Source organism: Rana temporaria, chromosome 13 (genome assembly GCF_905171775.1).
Source record: "Rana temporaria chromosome 13, aRanTem1.1, whole genome shotgun sequence".
Classification (NCBI taxonomy): domain Eukaryota; kingdom Metazoa; phylum Chordata; class Amphibia; order Anura; family Ranidae; genus Rana; species Rana temporaria.
The window spans coordinates 94,286,635-94,305,291 of NC_053501.1; the positions used below are offsets into that span (position 1 = coordinate 94,286,635).

An 18,657-nucleotide genomic window follows, 5' to 3' on the forward strand; every position below is an offset into this window, starting at 1 on the left:
TGCTTTGATCGTAACCATTCCATTGTAGCTCTGGCTATATGTTTAGGGTCGTTGTCCTGCTGGAAGGCAAACCTCTGCCCCAATCTCAAGTCTTTTGCAGTATGTGCAGCTGTTGGCTTTTAATTTTTGCAGCGTTGGACGGACCTCCGCTCTAACTGCAGTAGCTACTCCTGACAAGAAATTTGGGGAGGAGCTCCCTGACTAAAACCCAGGGTGCTACACTCTGGACAGTCAATGACCATCTCTATGAGGCTATGTGCAGACTGTCTTCTGACTATGGAGATTGACTGCACAAGTGTGACCAGGGGAAGAGGAAGGCCAGAGGGTCATATTTCTGGTGGCCACAGCTATCAGATGTATATGTACCTAGGTCAAAGTCAGGGGAGAGGTGGCTGGCATGTAGTATTGTAACGAGCAATTAGTAATTAGTATCTTGTTGCTTCTCTATCAAATATGTGCTTGTTAAATGTCTAGTGAACAATTTAGATTTTTTTTTTTATCAGTGTATGTAGGCACGGCAAATTTTTGTGATCCCTATACGTACTATCACCGCCAAGGGAGGTAGCTGTTCCGGCTGGGGAAGTGAGTGAGCAAGTGGAGGGTGAGATCTGCTGGGTGTTCCTCTGCCGATGACGTGTCGCGCCGTCGCCGCTATTATGACGCGGCGACGGCGCGACGCTGTCATATAAGGAATTCCACGCATGCGTCAAATCATTACGACGCGTGCGGGGAATCCCTTTGGACGGATGGATCCGGTAAGTCTGTACAGACGAGCGGATCCATCCGTTGGAATGGATTCCAGCAGATGGATTTGTTGAGCATGTCAGCAAATATCCATCTGCTGGAAATCCATCCCAGGGGAGATTTATCTGCGGATAAATATCCGACGGAGTGTACACACCATAGGATCTATCCGCAGAAACCCATTTGATGGGATTTATCTGCGGATAGATTCTATGGTGTGTATGGGGCCTGAGGCATATTGTTTTGGTGAGTTTAATTACTTTGGGAGTGGATTCACAAGCACATGAGGTGTGGTGGAAAGTTTGTATCAAGATTTCTTCAAGAAATATACCATTCATTGATCAATCACTGCTTAATCACTTGAAGATTGGTGTGATTTATGGACACTTTCATATGAATTTCTTTTCTTTTCAACCTTCTTTATATGTTTATGGATCATTCACATGCACTATTAATTCACTTTCACTTGTTAATTTTTATGTGCTAATTTTTATGTGTTTATTTATGTTATTTTAATCTAATCACTTTACTAGCGCTCCTTTTTTTTTTTACTAAAGATTCACTATATACATTTCTATTTAAGTAGCAGCTGTAGGTAATCAAGTTTATCCTGTGTGCAGTGGTGGTTTAGAAATTTACTAGGGGGCGTTAATTAGTAGTGTTGAGCAGAATATGCCATATTCGATTTCGCGATATATCTTGAATATATATTCGAATATTCGAGATATATTCGCTAAATTCGAATATTCGTGATATTTTATCGAAAGTAAATGATTGCGATTTTTCGCTATTGCGAATGCGAAAATAATTGCGATTTTTTGATAACTGCGGTAGGAGCACTCTGGCTCAGAATATTCGTGATATTTTATCGAAATATCGCAACATGCGAATGCGATATTTATTGCGCAATTTCGAGAAATGCTGGAGGAGCGCTCTGATTGGCTCAGAATATTCGTGATATTTTATCGAAATATCGCAACATGCGAATGCGATATTTATTGCGCAATTTCGAGAAATGCTGTAGGAGCACTCTGATTGGCTCAGAATATTCGTGATATTTTACAATACAAAATAATTGCGAATATTCGGCAAATGCGGAAGGAGCACTCTGATTGGCTCAGAATATTCTTGATATTTTACAATACAAAATAATTGCGAATATTCGGCAAATGCAGAAGGAGCACTCTGATTGGCTCAGAAAATTCTTGATATTTTACAATACAAAATAATTGCGAATATTCGGCAAATGCGGAAGGAGCACTCTGATTGGCTCAGAATATTCTTGATATTTTACAATAGAAAATAAAAAGTGTTTTGCATTGGTGGTGATTCTTTACTCTATCCATCTGTCACAGCCGTTTGTCAATCAAACACCTTAAAGATTGAACACGTTCATGCTGCATGCTTTGGACTTTTTTTTACTTCACATATCAAAGACATTTTTATGAAAGATTATTTTTCTATTATTGGGACTATATTTCTTTATATATTTGTTTCACTGTGTATTTCACAAGTTATTTGCGCTTGCTTATTTTATAATTTGCCCACATGTCTTGTCACTAAACATATTTTTTATTCTTGTAGAGCGACTCCATTTTCTGTCTTGTATTAATTTATGTTGTATAACATTTTTGAGTTGCTGCTGTATTCTCCCCTTTTTTAAGGTATGCGCAATTTTTTCCTTCTTACAAAAAATAATAATATCAAACATACAAATATTCATAACATACACATACACAAAGCCCCCCCCCCCTTTTGCATCAGAGACAATCAGAGTTCTCCTACCACAGTTATCGAAAATTCGCAATCATTTTCGCATTCGCAATAGCGAAAAATCGCAATTTTTTTTTTTTCAATTTGGCAACATAAAAGGATCGCCTCAGCTTAGCTACTCGGCCCAGGGTCTCTAATCATACCAGCAATGCTTTTAGACGTCGATAGGATGTGATCTGTTTTAAAAATCAAATTGAAAAAATGTGAATATTCGGAATTGCGAATATTCACCGCGAAATTCGAAATATAGCGCGATTTCTCGAATATGCTATATTCGAGTCGAATATTCGCAATGCGAATATTCGTGAGCAACACTATTAATTAGCTTTGTTTACCAGCGTTTATTCATATGTAGGTGCAAGGGTGAGGTATGACATGCGGCCCAAAGAAAGCATCCTCTGACTAGTACTCAAAGTTTTAATACAGAGCAAAGAAAAAATATAAAATAAACATTAAAATAGGTTTAGACTCGATGGACCACTTGGTCTTTTTCTGCTGTCACTCTTCTATGTTTTTTCTATTTTAGGAACACATTTACTGTTTTTGGCTAACACCTCTGATTACAAAGAACCTTCGTCTATAAACAGGATGCTGCACTTAACGTCCACTTTTTCCATGGTTTGCAACCACACATCATGTAACTAGACTTAAAATTGAATGTAAAAAAAAAAGAATGAATTCTCAAAGCTAAAGAGAAGCATTAAAGAGATTTAATGCTATTTTAGAGGTTAAGACAATATTTAAAGAGTAGCTCACGCCAGAGAAAATGTCTTTGTCAGATTAATAATCTTTAATTGTATGTAGCACTAACCCCTGAAAGAGCTGCTGAGTATTTCGGGCAGCATGTTACCTCTATATCTTCTCCGTCCAGGGTAGTAGAAGAGAGTTAAAAAAGTTCAATGTCTACACTTTACACTTTTTTTCTAAGATTTATTTTCAGAACTTGGTAAGGAAAGAAGTGGTTGAAGGGGTGGAAGGGTAAACAAGTAGATTTCAGGTGTAAAATCTCAATTCGGAAACGCTCCTGCTTCCAGCAAACAGTCCTCCTTGCCACTCTAGCCAGCCTAGCAGCCGGAATGGCGCATGGAATAAAGTACAGTCTCTGCCACAAACCTTCCTTTACGAGGAGACACTTTCGGTTCCGAATCCCCTTAACACAGGATTCAGCACCCGGATCTCTCCAGATTCACTTCTGTAGAACTCAGATCTGACAGATCTTGATCACTATCAAGCCTCTCAGTGTATGGTGCATCCTTCGATGAAGTTTCCAGGCCTCCTCTCGAGATACCAGCCTCTTGCATGGTCCTCTCAAGGATAGGTCCTCCCCTGGCTTCTCTCATCAAGCAGTTTTCCCCCTTTAGGACAGACAGCGCAGGCCCCAGTCTGACTACTGGGCCTACTTAGACAGATCACAACCCCGGACCAACGTGGTCCCGGAGCCAGGATTTCAGGAACACGCTCCCCCAGCCAGGTGGGCCACGACGTGGTGGGACGACAGACCCACGACCTTGGTCCAGTGGAGTCTGTTCCTTAAGTACCCCTCCCCAGCATGCACAGTGAGACAATCACCCCCACTGATTGGCTGCTGAGGGGGGGGCACCCAATACACCCTGACTGCTGCTGCCACCCTTTGGCCTGGAGTGGTAATAACACCTCCAGGTGAACATTGGTGGTTACTCCCAGCACAGCCATGGCTGAAACAGAGGCTAAATTTAGTCAAAATTACACATGTCCAAGTCAACTAACACTCAGACCCCCTCTAAATTTAAAGCAGCACCTGCCCAACAGGATCAGTCCGCTACACACTCCCCCTGCTAAATTAGACACTATCCCCAGTGTCGAGAACCATGGCGTCTCAAGCCTGTGCGCCAACACCAGAACCCAAAAAGGAAAAAGGATTGGAAGGGGAAGGAAGAAAATAGGAACACAACAAGCATTATCACATCATAAAATTTACAATGTACATTTTGATTCCTGTCTGTCTAGCTTGCCCCGTTCTTGCCGTGGCAGTCTTGATAGAAGATTAACTGGACCTGAAAAACAAACAAAAAAAACAACAATCCTATGCCCAAGATCCTATACAGTTTAAGGCAGAGCAAAACTGCACCTTCTGCAAAGGTAGAGCTTTCCTTTTCCTTCTAAAAAAAACATTCAAAGTGCAATGACTAGGCTTAAAAGAAAGTCCTTCCCTAGCATGACTGACCACTTCCGCCTGGTGGCAGAAAATTGCAATTCAAAAGTGCTGCACAAATTCAAGAGAAAAAAACGCATCTCTTGATCACAGAGTCCTCAGAGGCCCTGTCCTAACTGACTAAGTTCCTCCCCCCAGAGTTCAAGTTCTCAGCAGCAAATAGAAAAAATTTTAATTCCTCGTAGACTTCTCAGAGAAAGGTAAAAAAAACCTTCAAACAAGTTCTTTTTTTTTTTTTACAAATAGAACGAGGATCTGGCAAAGTAAGGGATCTTCCCTGGTCATCAAGAGTGGTGATGAAATAGACCCTGTCATCCTTTCCAGGCCTTTGGATAACCACCCGATCTGAATAGATATGCCGGCCATAGCTCCAGGACTGCTGACATCTCTCTTAAAGCAATGAGCCATAATAAAATAAAAACTTAAGTTCTGTGACGGCTTGGGCACTTTAAGATAGTCCCAAATGACTTCCTCATACCATTTTTGGTACCATTTTTGGTATTTTTTACCAACTCTCCTCTATCTCCTTCATGGTGGTTTCTGGCACATAAGGGAACTCCCACCCATAGTCAAGAGCTACCCTTTTCATTAGGATCCGCTGCAATCGAGCAAGTTTAGGTAGTGTACGGGAATGTCCTAGTCCCGGCATTACACAAGCCTCCAGAGACCTTTTCAAGATAGGCATCATAATTGGAAGCACATCTTCTCCACCAGTAATGATACCAGCATCCATCACAACTTCCAAATTTACACCCGGGATTTCCGCCCCCAGGCGTTGTGTTCGCGGAGTCCATTGGAGAACATTTCCCTGAACTACGGGTAGTGGCAGCTTTGAATCTCTTATCCCACTTTAGTTCAGGAAACTCCGGCTCAAACCAGTGATCATCAACCGGCATCTGACAACGAGTCCAGATCAGAGTCTGTATACTCCTCTGCAGGCAAGTATGTACGCACAACTTTAATTAGTTTGTCCCGGGCCTGCTTACCAGTTCCTGTCGCTGTCTCCACGAGGGCAACATCTTCCTCGGAGTCCGGTCCCGTTAGACACTGAGGTAGGCCTCGACCACGGCCGTGGGAAGCCTTTACATAGCCCACCTTCTTCCCAGCAGGCATGGCAGGTACAACCGCCGTACAAACATTTTCCGTGGTAACATCTGCTGGTGGCTCAGGAACATTCACATCAGCAGCATTTTTGTTAAAGTAACTCACCACAGCGGGCACAGCAGGTGTAGATGTAGAAGTAGAGGTAGGCCAAGGAGTAGCTTCCTCCAAAGTAATGGCACCTGTAACCCAGTCCACCCCTATAAGCCCTGGGTGATCCGGTAGGCTGGTCTTACCCAAACAAATATTCTCTGCACTGGAGACATCGGCCAAAGGGTCGGATCTGAACCGCTAATCCGTCACATCGTGGACACACCAAGCGCTTTCACGTTGCCACTTGTGTACAGCATGAACCGCCCCCCCCCCGCGGCTTCATTCGGATACCTGTATCCATCAACGAGGCGCCTGTTGGTGCGGGACTCGCACTAGCTCCAGCTTGGAACATGGTAGGTCTGTCTTTCCGATGGTGTTGGATATGCCGGCATGACTGCAAACACGATCTTCTCTCACAATCTAGCAATCAATACTTTTTTTCGCGCCAGACACACTCAAATCTCACGCAGGGGTTGGTAAGTCCTCCCTCTTTCAGTTCTTTTCTTGGCACGTCGCTAAACGCACCATACTCTGTTGCAAGTGCAGCCAACGCCCAGCCAATCAACTTGACCATAACCCCTTCTTTGCAAGCACAGTTCAACACCCCAACAAATTCAGACTCTCAATGCCAAAATAAATTTCCGATACCGTTGTTAGAGGCAACAGCTAATATCCCGGACAAGCCCACACATGTAGCACTAACCCCTGAAAGAGCTGCTGAGTATTTAGGGCAGCATGTTACCTCTATATCTTCGCCGTCCAGAGTAGTAGAAGAGAGTTCAAAAAGTTCAATGTCCACACTTTACACTTCTTTTTCTAAGATTTATTTGCAGAACTTGGTAAGGAAAGAAGAGGTTGAAGGGGTGGAAGGGTAAACAAGTAGATAGGTTCAGGTGTAAAATCTCAATTCAGAAACACTCCTGCTTCCAGCAAACAGTTCTCGTCGCCACTCTAGCCAGAGTGGGTATTGCTCACCTGGATAGGTCCCTCTCACTGGCCTAGCAGCCAGAATGGTGCACGGAATAAAGTACAGCCTGCCCAACAGGAGTAGTCCGTTACATGTATTTAATTTTAACTACCTGATAGTCTTACCCAAAAGCTTCTAGGACTCATGCTGGGGGAAAGGACCAAAAAGTCTCTACAGCAGTAGTTCTCAACCTTCCTAGTGCCGTGACCCCTTGATAAAATTTCCTGAGTTGTGGGGACCCCCAACAGTAAAATTATTTTCATAGCGTGGGTTGTTGGCACCCAAGGCTAGACAAGTAATTTGCCCCCCTAACCCACGGACATTTATCGCTCCCTGAGTACCTTCCACTCATACAATATTAAAACCCTGTATGGTACATTTTAGGATGTGCCACTCTCTTTGTTCTCCTTCCTTTCCCTTTGCTCCGTCTCTATCCTAATTTCTTGTTTTTCCCCCCCCATCCCTCTCTTTAGCAGTCTCTTGTTCGTTCTCTCACTTTTTCTTTGTTCCTCCCCCTTCCATGTATCCTCTATTTTTATTCTTCTATTACTCCTTGGTGGGGGGGAATGGGATGAGTGGCAGTGTTAGGGGGAGTTCTGATCAGCCGACTTAGATGCTCTTGATCAAGGTCATCTGCTAAACTGAGAACTGTAGTTGGGACTTTTAATGGCAACTCTAATCACAGGTAGTGTTACTCACTGTCTCCGGCTTCACTGTGTCTCCAGCACTGTGGTGTCTCACAGTGACACCTGTGCCAAAATCAGGAGATAGGGTCTCCTTCAGCCCCTCCCACTTCACATCCATCACTGACCTCTAGTTTCTGCCCCCCAGCCATGCCATGAACTGAATGGGTGGCTGCAAAGAGGCTAAGTGGGCAGCCACAGGCTCCAAGAACAGCCCAGCTGGGTGACCGAGAACAGGCTGGAAGAGCAATGTAGGCTTCAGGAAGAGCCCAGGATTCGGTGACCCCTGGCAAATCATCATTTGACCCCCGAGGGGGTCCCGACCCCCAGGTTGAGAACCACTGCTCTACAGCATTGCATTCCATTTGAGAACATGTGTAAAGGATGGCAGGAAGGGCTTAAGGGCTCATTTACACTTGTGACAGTCATTTCCACTCTTTTGAAAGGTAATCTTGGATTGCTTTTTAAAGGAATTAGACAGGCAACTAAGAGGCAATAGGTTGGTTTCTTATTGCTTATTTTACCCTTGAAAGGCTGCAGCACAAACATGGCTGGAAGCTCTGTTAATGTGCAGCTGGGTGGTCAAGGGGCAGTAAAATCACAATAGCTTATTTTTACCACTGTCCCAGCCACCTGTGTAAATGAGGCCTATCAGTGTGCTGATTTTTCTTACTGTTGAGGCAGCAGCTGGGGATTAGGATAAGACCAGCTGTATAACTTAACAGCAGTACAGAAGCATGGGGTCACCAATCGCACTAGGCCTTCTAGAAGAGATGCTTGAATTATGAGACTAAACAGAATTACAAATATGTTGGCAAGCAGTTGGTGTTGTAGTGTGTGGTTTGTTAGGGTTCAAATTTGTTTAGCATTCCTGATTAGGGATGAGCCGAACACCCCCCTGTTCGGTTCGCACCAGAACTTGCGAACACACCAAATGTTTGTGTGAACTTTAGAACCCTATTAAAGTCTATGGGACTCGAACATTTGAAATATAAAGTGCTAATTTTAAAGGCTAATATGCAAGTTATTGTCCTAAAAAGTGTTTGGGGACCTGGGTCCTGCCCCAGGGGACATGTAATAATGCAAAAAAAAGTTTTAAAAACGTCCGTTTTTTCGGGAGCAGTGAATTTAATAATGCTAAAAGTTAAACAATAAAAGTGAAATATTCCTAGGAGGGGGGTAAAGTTAGCATGTGAAAAAGTGCATGTTTCCCGTACTTAGAACTGCCCTGCACAAAGTGTCATTTCTGAAAGAAAAAAAGTAATTTAAAACCGGACTTGCGGCTATAATGAATTGTCGGCTCCCGGCAATTCAGAGAGGATTCATTCATAAAAAATAAAAAAAAGCGTGGGGGGGTCCCCCCAAATTCAATTACCAGGCCCTTCAGGTCTGGTATGGATATTAAGGGGAAGCCCGTCGTCAATTAAAAAAAAATTACGTGGGGTTCCCCCCAAATATCAATTCCAGACCCTTCAGGTCTGGTGTGGATTTTAAGGGGAACTCCACCCCAATTTATTTTTAAAAATGGCGTGGAGTTCCCCCAAAAATCCACACCAGACCCCTTATGCGAGCACGTTAACCTGGCCGGCCGCAGAAAAGAGGGGAGGACAGAGTCCGCCCCCCCTCTCCTGAACCGTACCAGGCCACATGCTCTCAACATGGTGAGGATGTCCCCATGTTGATGGGGACAAGGGCCTCATCCCCACAACCCTTGCCCAGTGGTTGTGGGGGTCTGCGGGTGGGGGGCTTATGAGAATCTGGAAGACCCCTTTAACAAAGGGGACCCCCAGATCCTGCCCCCCCCTTTGTGAATTAGTAATGGGGTACATTGTACCCCTACCATTTCACAAAGGAAATGTAAATAGTTGTAAAAAACACACACATCATAGAAAAAAGTCCTTTAATAATAAAAAAATAAATCCAGCGATGCTAATCCACTCGTTCCCGGCTCCCTGCTCCAACGTTGTCTGTATCCAGTGACGGGTGATCTCCTCTCCTGTCCAGCGATGAGAAGATCTTCTGGGATTCAAAGCGCAGCATCGCTGGCCTCCTATCTCCGCTGGACACAGCCCGGCAAATTACGCGCCTGAAGCTGTGACATTTCTTTTATAGGTGAGGCCCCGCCCCCTCTGACACAAGGGGGAAGCCAGGCTTCCCCAGTGACGTAGCAAAGGGTGCGTCAGAGGGTGACGGGTGGCCCCGCCTCACCAATAAAAGAAATGTCACAGCCAGGGGCGGACTGACCATTGGGACTTTTGGGCGCTGCCCAAGGGCCCCATGCCACTCGGGGGCCCCATCAGGGTTGCCAGGCTCAATAAAACCAGGGACAGTATGTAAAAATCTGTGTTTTCTTTTACATCTGCCCCTGCTATGTCTTAAACCGACATGCTTTTGATGTGAAAATCCAGATATTTTAGCTGCCCTGCCTCTGCACTGCCTCCTGGCGTGGTGGCCATCTGTAAGCCCAGGGGCCCCATAATCTTCTATTGCCCGGGGGCCCCATGGGTTGTCAGTCCACCCCTGGTCACAGCTTCAGGCGCGTTATTCTCCAGGCTGTGTCCGGCGGAGAGAGGAGGCTGACGATGCTGCGCTTTGAATCCCGGAAGATCTTCTCATCGCTGGACCGGAGAGGAGATCACCTGTCGCTGGATACAGACAACGTTGGAGCAGGGAACCGGGAACAAGTGGATTACCATCGCTGGATTTATTTAAATTTTTTTTATTAATAAAGGACTTTTTTGGGGTACAATTTACCCCATTATCAATTCACATGGGGGGGCAGGATCTGGGGGTCCCCTTTGTTAAAGGGGTCTTCCAGATTCTGATAAAACCCCCGCCCGCAGACCCCCACAACCACCGGGCAAGGGTTGTGGGGATGAGGCCCTTGTCCCCATCAACATGGGGACATCCTCCCCATGTTGAGGGCATGTGGCCTGGTACGGTTTAGGAGAGGGGGGGGCGCACTCTGTCTCCCCCTCTTTTCTGCGGCCGGCCAGGTTAACGTGCTCAGATAAGGGTCTGGTGTGGATTTTTGGGGGAACTCCACGCAATTTTTTTTAATTTGGGGTAGAGTTCCCCTTAAAATCCACACCAGACCTGAAGGGCCTGGTATGGATATTTGGGGGGAACCCCACGTCATTTTTTTTAAATTGACGGCGGGGTTCCCCTTAATATCCAGACCAGACCTGAAGGGCCTGGTAATTGAATTTGGGGGGACCCCCACGCTTTTTTTTTTATGAATGAATCCTCTCTGAATTGCCGGGAGCCTACAATTCATTATAGCCGCAGTTCCGGTTTTAAATGACTTTTTTTCTTTCAGAAATGACACTTTGTGCATTGACAGTTCTAAGTACAGGAAACATGTGCTTTTTCACATGCTAACTTTACACCCCCCCCTAGGTACGAAGTTTAAAGGAATATTTCACTTTTATTGTTTCACTCTAAGCATTATTAAATTCACTGCTCCCGAAAAAACTGCAGTTTTTAAAACTTTTTTTTTGCATTGAAACATGTCCCCTGGGGCAGGACCCAGGTCCCCAAACACTTTTTAGGACAATAACTTGCATAATGGCCTTTAAAATTAGTACTTTAGATTTCTCCCATAGACTTTAACAGGGTGTTCCGCGGCTTTTTGAATTTGCCGCGAACACCTCAAATTGTTCGTTGTTCGCCGAACAGGCCAACAGGCAATGTTCGAGTCGAACATTAGTTTGAATCAAACTCGAAGCTCATCCCTATTCCTGACTAGTATATACAGCAGACCCCAAAACATACAGTATAGGATGGAAAGTATCATTGTCCACTGCATTGTTTCTGCAGGACATCCATGGATTAATATAATTATCAGGAATCAGCAGCAGATGGTCAGATCTGCGTGGCTACACTTAGAAACATGAGACCAAACCATATATACAGTATATATTAAAGTGAATTTATTAATAGTAAAATATAAGACATCCGAACACCAACAAACAGCTAATATAAAGATATACCAGTAAGTAAAAAATGTACAGAATGGCAAAATAGCTAACCACCTAGCAATAATAAAATGTATACGAAATGAGAAACACAAGTCACAGGGAATACTGCAGATGTAAGGGAGGGCGAAACGAGAACTGGAATCAGGAATAAGGGGAGCAGATAAAAAGAATCAGGGTGCAGGATACAGGATGGAGGGCAAGAGCGAGATCAGGATAAATGGCAAGTAGCATCTAAATTAGTACAGCAAAGCAATACACTTATGTACAATATATAATCAGAGGAAAGACTAAATACCCTCCCAGCAACCACCATCAGGTGGAGACTGATTATTAGAAACTGCTGGCTTCTGGGAGACACCCACTGGTGGACACTGGAACTACAACTTTCTGTTCTGGGAAGCATAGCATTAGCAGGTGACCCAGTTCCTGACAATAATAATTATCTGTTGCTCCCCTCTTACTGTTTTTTGGTAAATATGGTCCACAAATAAAGAAAATGTAAATGCTGTTGCAGGGAACTTCAATATACATTTCTTCATCAGTTGTGGTATCTAATATAGTGAAGCTATATATCACTAATGGCCATTTACAGGGCAGACACTATATACTTGGCATTGGCACTACCCACCATGTGCAAAACATAATAGGAATGCCAATATCATTAACTGAAAAAAAAAAACATGATTCATCATCCTGAAAGAGGGACTCTTTTAAAAGGTTTTTGAACTCAAACCTATTATACAGTTTAATATTTAAAAGGTGCAATAAATAACCACCGGCTCCATTTATATATTAAAATAATTTGCAAATGCTTGTTTTTTTTTGTTTTGTTTTTTAAAACATGTAATACTTCACTGCTCTGTGCAATGTTTTTCTGGGGTCCCCCACTGGCGCTCCTGGCTCCTCCCCTCCACCAAGTGCTCCCATAGCAAGCCTCTTTCTATAAAGGAACTCATGATTGCCTGCTCCTGAGCTCCACTCTGTGTGTCCATAAGACACAAAGAGCAGGGCTCAGACCAACCTCTCCCTCGTTACTGGCTGTGATTGACAGCAGCAAGAGCCAATGGCTCCCACTGCTATATGAGCCAATGAGGAGGGAGAGAGTTGAGAGAGCCTCGGCTCTCGTACAGAATTGCTGGATTGAGATTGGGCTTATGTATGTATTTAGGGGAGCTGCATGCAGAAAACCTTCTGCTTTTACAAGCACTCTAAGGCCGCATACACACGATAGGTTAAACCGATGAAAACGGTCTGATGGACCATTTTCATCAGTTCAAACCGATCGTGTGTGGGCGCCATAGGTTATTTAACCTTCGGTTAAAAAAAGCAAACTTGCTTTAAAATTTAACCGATGGATTTCTAACCGATAGTATGCAAAACCATCGGTTAAGAATCCGCGCATGCTCAGAATCAAGTCGACGCATGCTTGGAAGCATTGAACTTCGTTTTTTTCAGCACATCGTTGTGTTTTACGTCACCGCATTCTGACACGATTGTTTTTTTAACTGATGGTGTGTAGGCGCGACGGACCATCAGTCAGCTTCATCGGTTAACCTAAGACAACGGTCCCGTTTTCATCTGTGTACGAGGCTTAAGGCTTCATGCACACTGAAGCCCATAAACTGCACTCTATGTTAGCCTATGTGTCCATGCACACATGGACGTTTTTTAGCATTAATGGGCAGTGGAGATTATGGGCTTTTTTCTGAACGCCCGAAAATCGCGTTCAAAGTGCGGTTTTTCGGCAGAAAAAAAGCAAAAAAATGCAAAACGCCGAAAAATGCTAATAAACGGTCAAGAACGCAGCTTGTCAGCGTTTTTTAGCATTTATTTATCCATTGAGAAAAAACAAATCTGAAAAAACGCTACAATGAAAAAAGCTAATAAACGCTATTGCAAAAACGCTAAAAAACTTTGAAAGGCTCCCTACAAAGCTACTGGTGTTTCTTATAGCTTTTTTTTAGCTTCCAGTGTGCATGGAGCCTTATGGTAAAGTCTCCATTAGCAGTTATGAAGCTTTGGTTCCCCTACCTTGAAGTTTTACCCTTTATTTTGAACATGACCCATACATTTGAGGGGTCAAGCCACATCTTGATCAAGGTTAAAAATAATTAAAATGTATCTAAAGACAAAGATTTGTTTTTCAATTTAGAGAAAGGGAAGAGTTAGAACACTTGTTAGGCTTTGATTGCCAAAGTTGCAGTGGAAGAACTATACCATAAGTTATAAAATGCAAAGAATATAGAATAATAACTATGTCTGGCTTTCCTTTTTATTTATTTTTGTCCCTTCTCAAAGTTCTAGTCTTGGTTTTCTTGATACGGCTAATTAAACCTAAAGGGATCTGTGGTAATAGATTCTCTGTAGACTATAGCAAACAGAGAAATACAATTACACATATTAGCTGGATAATGAGCTTGGGGAGCAAAAATGTTTTGAAATGTTATTATAATGTACATTTTAGAATGCAATAAAAAAATGTATTCAAAATTTCTTGGTAATATTGTAATGTAATATTCAATCTATCATGACTGGTACAACTTCTTAAACTGTAATGGCATGATAAACATGTATGGAAAAAAACAAACAAAAAAAAAGGTTAAAATAGATTGCAAAGGTTCTGTAAATCCTGTAAAATATAATACATATAGTCCAATTGACCACACATCTAACCAAATAAACACACACTAGCAATGTTGTAGATGTATGTTATGCAATTTTATCACTTGAAAAATATATATTTGTTGTACATTTTTTATAAAAGCTTTACACCCTAGGCGGTCATAAAAACGCCATTAAATGCAGTTTTTCAAATTTTGTAATATAACTACTGTAAGAGTCTATGACTTGGTAATCAGCGGGTTCTTGTAATCCTCCATTTTATAGAACTAGAAAAGAAATTGGCTATGGGCCCATCAGGTTTGGCGAATGTACATACGCTGACAAGGTTATCAGTTTGGTGATGCTCCCTTACTAGCCAACCACAAGCTAGGGGCAGTGAGGGGACCAAGCTGCATTCTTTACAGAGATTGTAAAGGCTTCTAACAAGTATGATGTGCAGGCACCCAGATTTATACCGGCTTTCAGTTTCCTCTGCTTTGCCCTATTGCCGGGTCATTTCCACTGGGCATTACTTCAGAACAGCGCTTCCTCATCAGGATCTAGCATCTTCTGGGTACAAAAGTGGTTACCATTTAAACGTCTACCATACAAAATGCTTCTTAGTTCTTTCATAGGTTTTCCAGTTTTTGACTTTTACACCTGATGAGTAAACATTATCCTTACTTCCAGCTTGTTAGAGTAGATTGAATTTGGAGGTTGAATTTCTTCAAAATTTGTCACTTTTGAGCAGTTAAAAGAACGAGAATTCTCAAAAAATGAAGCCCTGCAGCCCCAAAGGAACTTCTAGAGGCTTCAAGTGGTTGATTATCCTTTTACAGGAGCATAAGTGACCTGCAAAATAAACACAGCAAAATATAACTAATGTGCCAAACGGTGTGCAGTAGACTTATGTTCATGTTCTTTCTGGTAGAGAAAGAAAGGGAGGTAGAGGAGAGAGAGCAAGAAAGAAAAAGGAGCTAGTGTAAAAAGACACACAGAATAAAGGGGGGGGGGGTAAAGAAAGTCAGAAAAAGAAAAACGAACAAAAAGTATTGAGATGCCAGCTCAGTTTTTCTGCTTAGTAAATTAATACCATTTAGAGTAGGGTAACCAGAAATCACCAGTTTCTGGGCACAGTCCCTGATTTGATGATGCTGTCAACACATGCCAAGTATCCCTAATTTGGTCCCTACTTTAAATATCTTTAAGCTATTTCAAATATGGCATGAAGTAGATGCTGCCTCGTCCTTCCTTGTAGACATGTGTGTTGGTAAATAAGCATTGCCAGGCAAAGGGGAGCAGGGATGGTACGGAAATTTTTGTTTGGAAGGTAATCTGCCTTAGGCACTTCTAACCCCTGAACTCTGTACTTAATGCACTCGACCTAGAGCAGAGTGGGCTCGGGTTTTATTTAACATACCCCTTTAAAACCCTCTCACAGTCAGCACAATTTGGTCAAACTCACCATTCGACACAGCATGCTGTGTCCCGCTATTGACCTTGTTGTTGCCTTGCCACTGTCCCACCCCATTCAAAGTGGACATGGACAATAGGGTTCCCCCGAATTTCAAATAAAAAATTTGGTCACCTAAATTTAGAGATGCTTCTTGACTTACCATCTCATCCTCTGGACGAAATCTCACTGCTCGCTCTAGAGACAAAAATAAATAGTAGCCTTAGTTAAATAAGTCATAATATGTAAGTATAGAACCTTACAAGCATCGTTTCCATCTTTCTACAATCATATTTAGTAAAAAATAATCTGGTCTAGGTGCTCACTCTCTATTATACAGTGCACCCTTATATTCACTTAAAGTAGAACTTGCACTAAAATGCAAGGTATGCTTATTATATCAGCCCCAACCCCCAAATCCAATTGTTGTGTGAATGTTTTAGGCCTTTTAAAAAAAGGAAACATACTTACCTTCCTCCCACCCAGCTACCTGTGGTGCCTAGGTAAGGGTGATGTCACGATTTTTCTTGCAAGATTCTGGGAGTACCAAATCTCCTCACTGTATTGAAGCATTGTTTGAGATTCTGCATATTTGGGTTTCCAAGGACCTTGTAGGAAGGATTGCAAAGTCACTCTTGACAGTGCAGAAGCCAGCTGTAAATTGGGTATATTTTCTAGCCTTGGTTCCCAGTTTTTTTACACTATTATGTGGCTACATAAGATGGGAGAGGCCTGATATCATAAGACCTTGCATTATATTTCAAAATCCAATTTAATTCCCCCCCCCCAAAAAAAAAACATTTGGTGTTTCCAGATATGGGAGGAGCGTGTGACACACGACTCTTTCCTATCCCCCCACAGTTCAGTGCTGTGTGGCTGACTGAGCACTCATTAGGTCACATGGAATCCCTGGACCGGTAAAGCACTGATCCAATGTCTCACAGCGGGTAATCATGGGACTCCAGGTCAGCAAGATGAGGAAGGGGGTCCAGTGTAAGTCCACCTTATAGATTTTCTGTAAAGGTGAACTTACACTTTAAGTTCTGAAATTAAAGGACTGGTATCTCAAGTGTTAAATAGTCAAGATCAAAAGCATTTTTCTCACACTTTGCATATTGAAGGAGCATACAATACAGGGTGTCAACTGCCAATGATATGCTCACACTGAGGGCATACCAGGAGCTTTACTGAGATGTGGACACTTACAGAACATAAGGTAAATACTATATTAACCTAATAAGCTGTTGACTCAAACATTTGGGTATTGTGAATGGTTATGGCTCTGGATTAAAGCTTGGGGTGGAATCTATGTTGGGTATTTTATAATATAGCCTCATGGGGAAGATTCACTCTCTCCAATTTTCATGGTGACAAGGTGCAGAAGGCAATGAAATATCCAACATTTCTAAGTTGTCACAGGAGTTGAAGAAAAAAAATCTAATGAGGAAACTTGTTCTGGAGACAGTTGTTTAACCGCTTAAAGTGGAGTTTCCATCCCAAAATGTTTTTATTATTGTGCTCATTAGACCAAAAAAAAATGTTTTACTCATCTGGAAATGCATGTTGCTATGCGGTCCCACAAAATCTGCCTTTGGAATCACCTAGGATTCTGACATCATCTCCCTCTAATGCTCCTGGGAAATGCATGTCATCATTTCCCAGGATGCAGTGCGCTACCCAATTAACACTCCCCATCCAAGACTTCCAGGAAGTAAGTGCTTGTGGGCTTCACAATGCTCACAAGCAAAATGACAACAGTGTGGACATACTTTTATAAACTATGTTTTTTGAATAACTATGCGGAGCGGCGGCGGATTGTAAAATAGTAAGCGACCAGATTTATATTATAAAAACGCATGATGAATGGACATACATTTAAAAAATGCTAATTGTGGTTGGAACCCTGCTTTAAGGACCACCGCACAATGATCTACGCCGCTCCTGAGCTTCGTGACCGCGTCCGCGGGACCTGATCGCCGTCGGTGTACCGTGATCGGGTCACAGAGCTGAAGAATGGGGAGAGGTATGTGTAAACAAATCTTTCCCCGTTCTTCCTAGTGGCAGTGTCAGTGATCGTCAGTTCCCTGTCATAGGGAATGACGATCAGTGACGTGTCATGCCAGGCCACACCCCCTCCAGTAAGAATCACACACAAGGGCACACTTAACCCATAGAGCGCCACCTAGTGGTTTACCCCTTCATCGCCAGTGTCATTTTCACAGTAATCAGTGCATTTTTATAGCACTGATCGCTGTAAAAATGACAATGGTCCCAAAAATGTGTCAAAAGTGTCCGATGTGTTCGCCATAATTTCGCAGTCATGATAAAAATCGCTGATCGCCGCCATTACTAGTAAAAAAATATCAATAAAAATGCCATAAAACTATTCCCTATTTTGTATACGCTATAACTTTTGCACAAACCGATCATTAAACGCTTATTGCGATTTTTTTTTTTTTTTTTACCAAAAACATGTTGAAGAATTTGTATTGGCCTAAACTGAGGGAAAAAAATGTTTTATATATATTTTTGGGGGATATTTATTATAGCAAAAAGTAAAAAAAACATTGCATTTTTTTCAAAATTGTCGCTCTATTTTTGTTTATAGCGCAAAGAATAAAAACTGCAGAGGTGATCAAATTCCACCAAAAGAAAGCTCTATTTGTGGGAAAAAAAAGGACACCAATTTTTTTAGGGAGCCACGTTGCACGACCGTGCAATTGTCAGTTAAAGCGACGCAGTGCTGAATCGCAAAAAGTGGCCTGGTCTATTTAGCTACAAAATGGTCCGGGCTTAAGTGGTTAAATGAAATGAAAACATTTTGGCTGTACGTAGACTTCATTTTTATGGGGTATTTTAGGTTAGGTGTTAAAGGGGTTGTAAAGGAATTTTATTTTTTTCATAATAAGCATCCTTTACATGCAGACATTCCTCTTTTCACTTCCTCATTGTTCGTTTTTGCTCAGAAGTTGCTCTATTTCTTCTCTGTTCACTTCCTGCTTGTCTGATTGTTACTCACCACCGTAAAGGGAGGCTTTACTTTGGTGGTCAGTGACGTGCTTGCCCCCTCC

At 42.6% G+C, this 18,657-nt stretch overlaps 1 protein-coding gene across 1 annotated transcript in view; it reads right to left on the reverse strand.

Moving 5' to 3' along the window:
* Window positions 1–13,458: 13,458 nt before the first annotated feature.
* Window positions 13,459–18,657, reverse strand: part of LOC120920504 — a 36,193-nt gene continuing 30,994 nt past the window's right edge. Inside the window, exons 5-6 of the mRNA XM_040332621.1 lie at window positions 15,750–15,784; window positions 13,459–14,985 (exon numbers count right to left, since the gene is read on the reverse strand). Of these exons, the coding sequence (XP_040188555.1) occupies window positions 14,959–14,985; window positions 15,750–15,784 (62 nt within the window). The 3' untranslated portion in view covers window positions 13,459–14,958. The remainder of the gene's footprint in view (window positions 14,986–15,749; window positions 15,785–18,657) is intronic.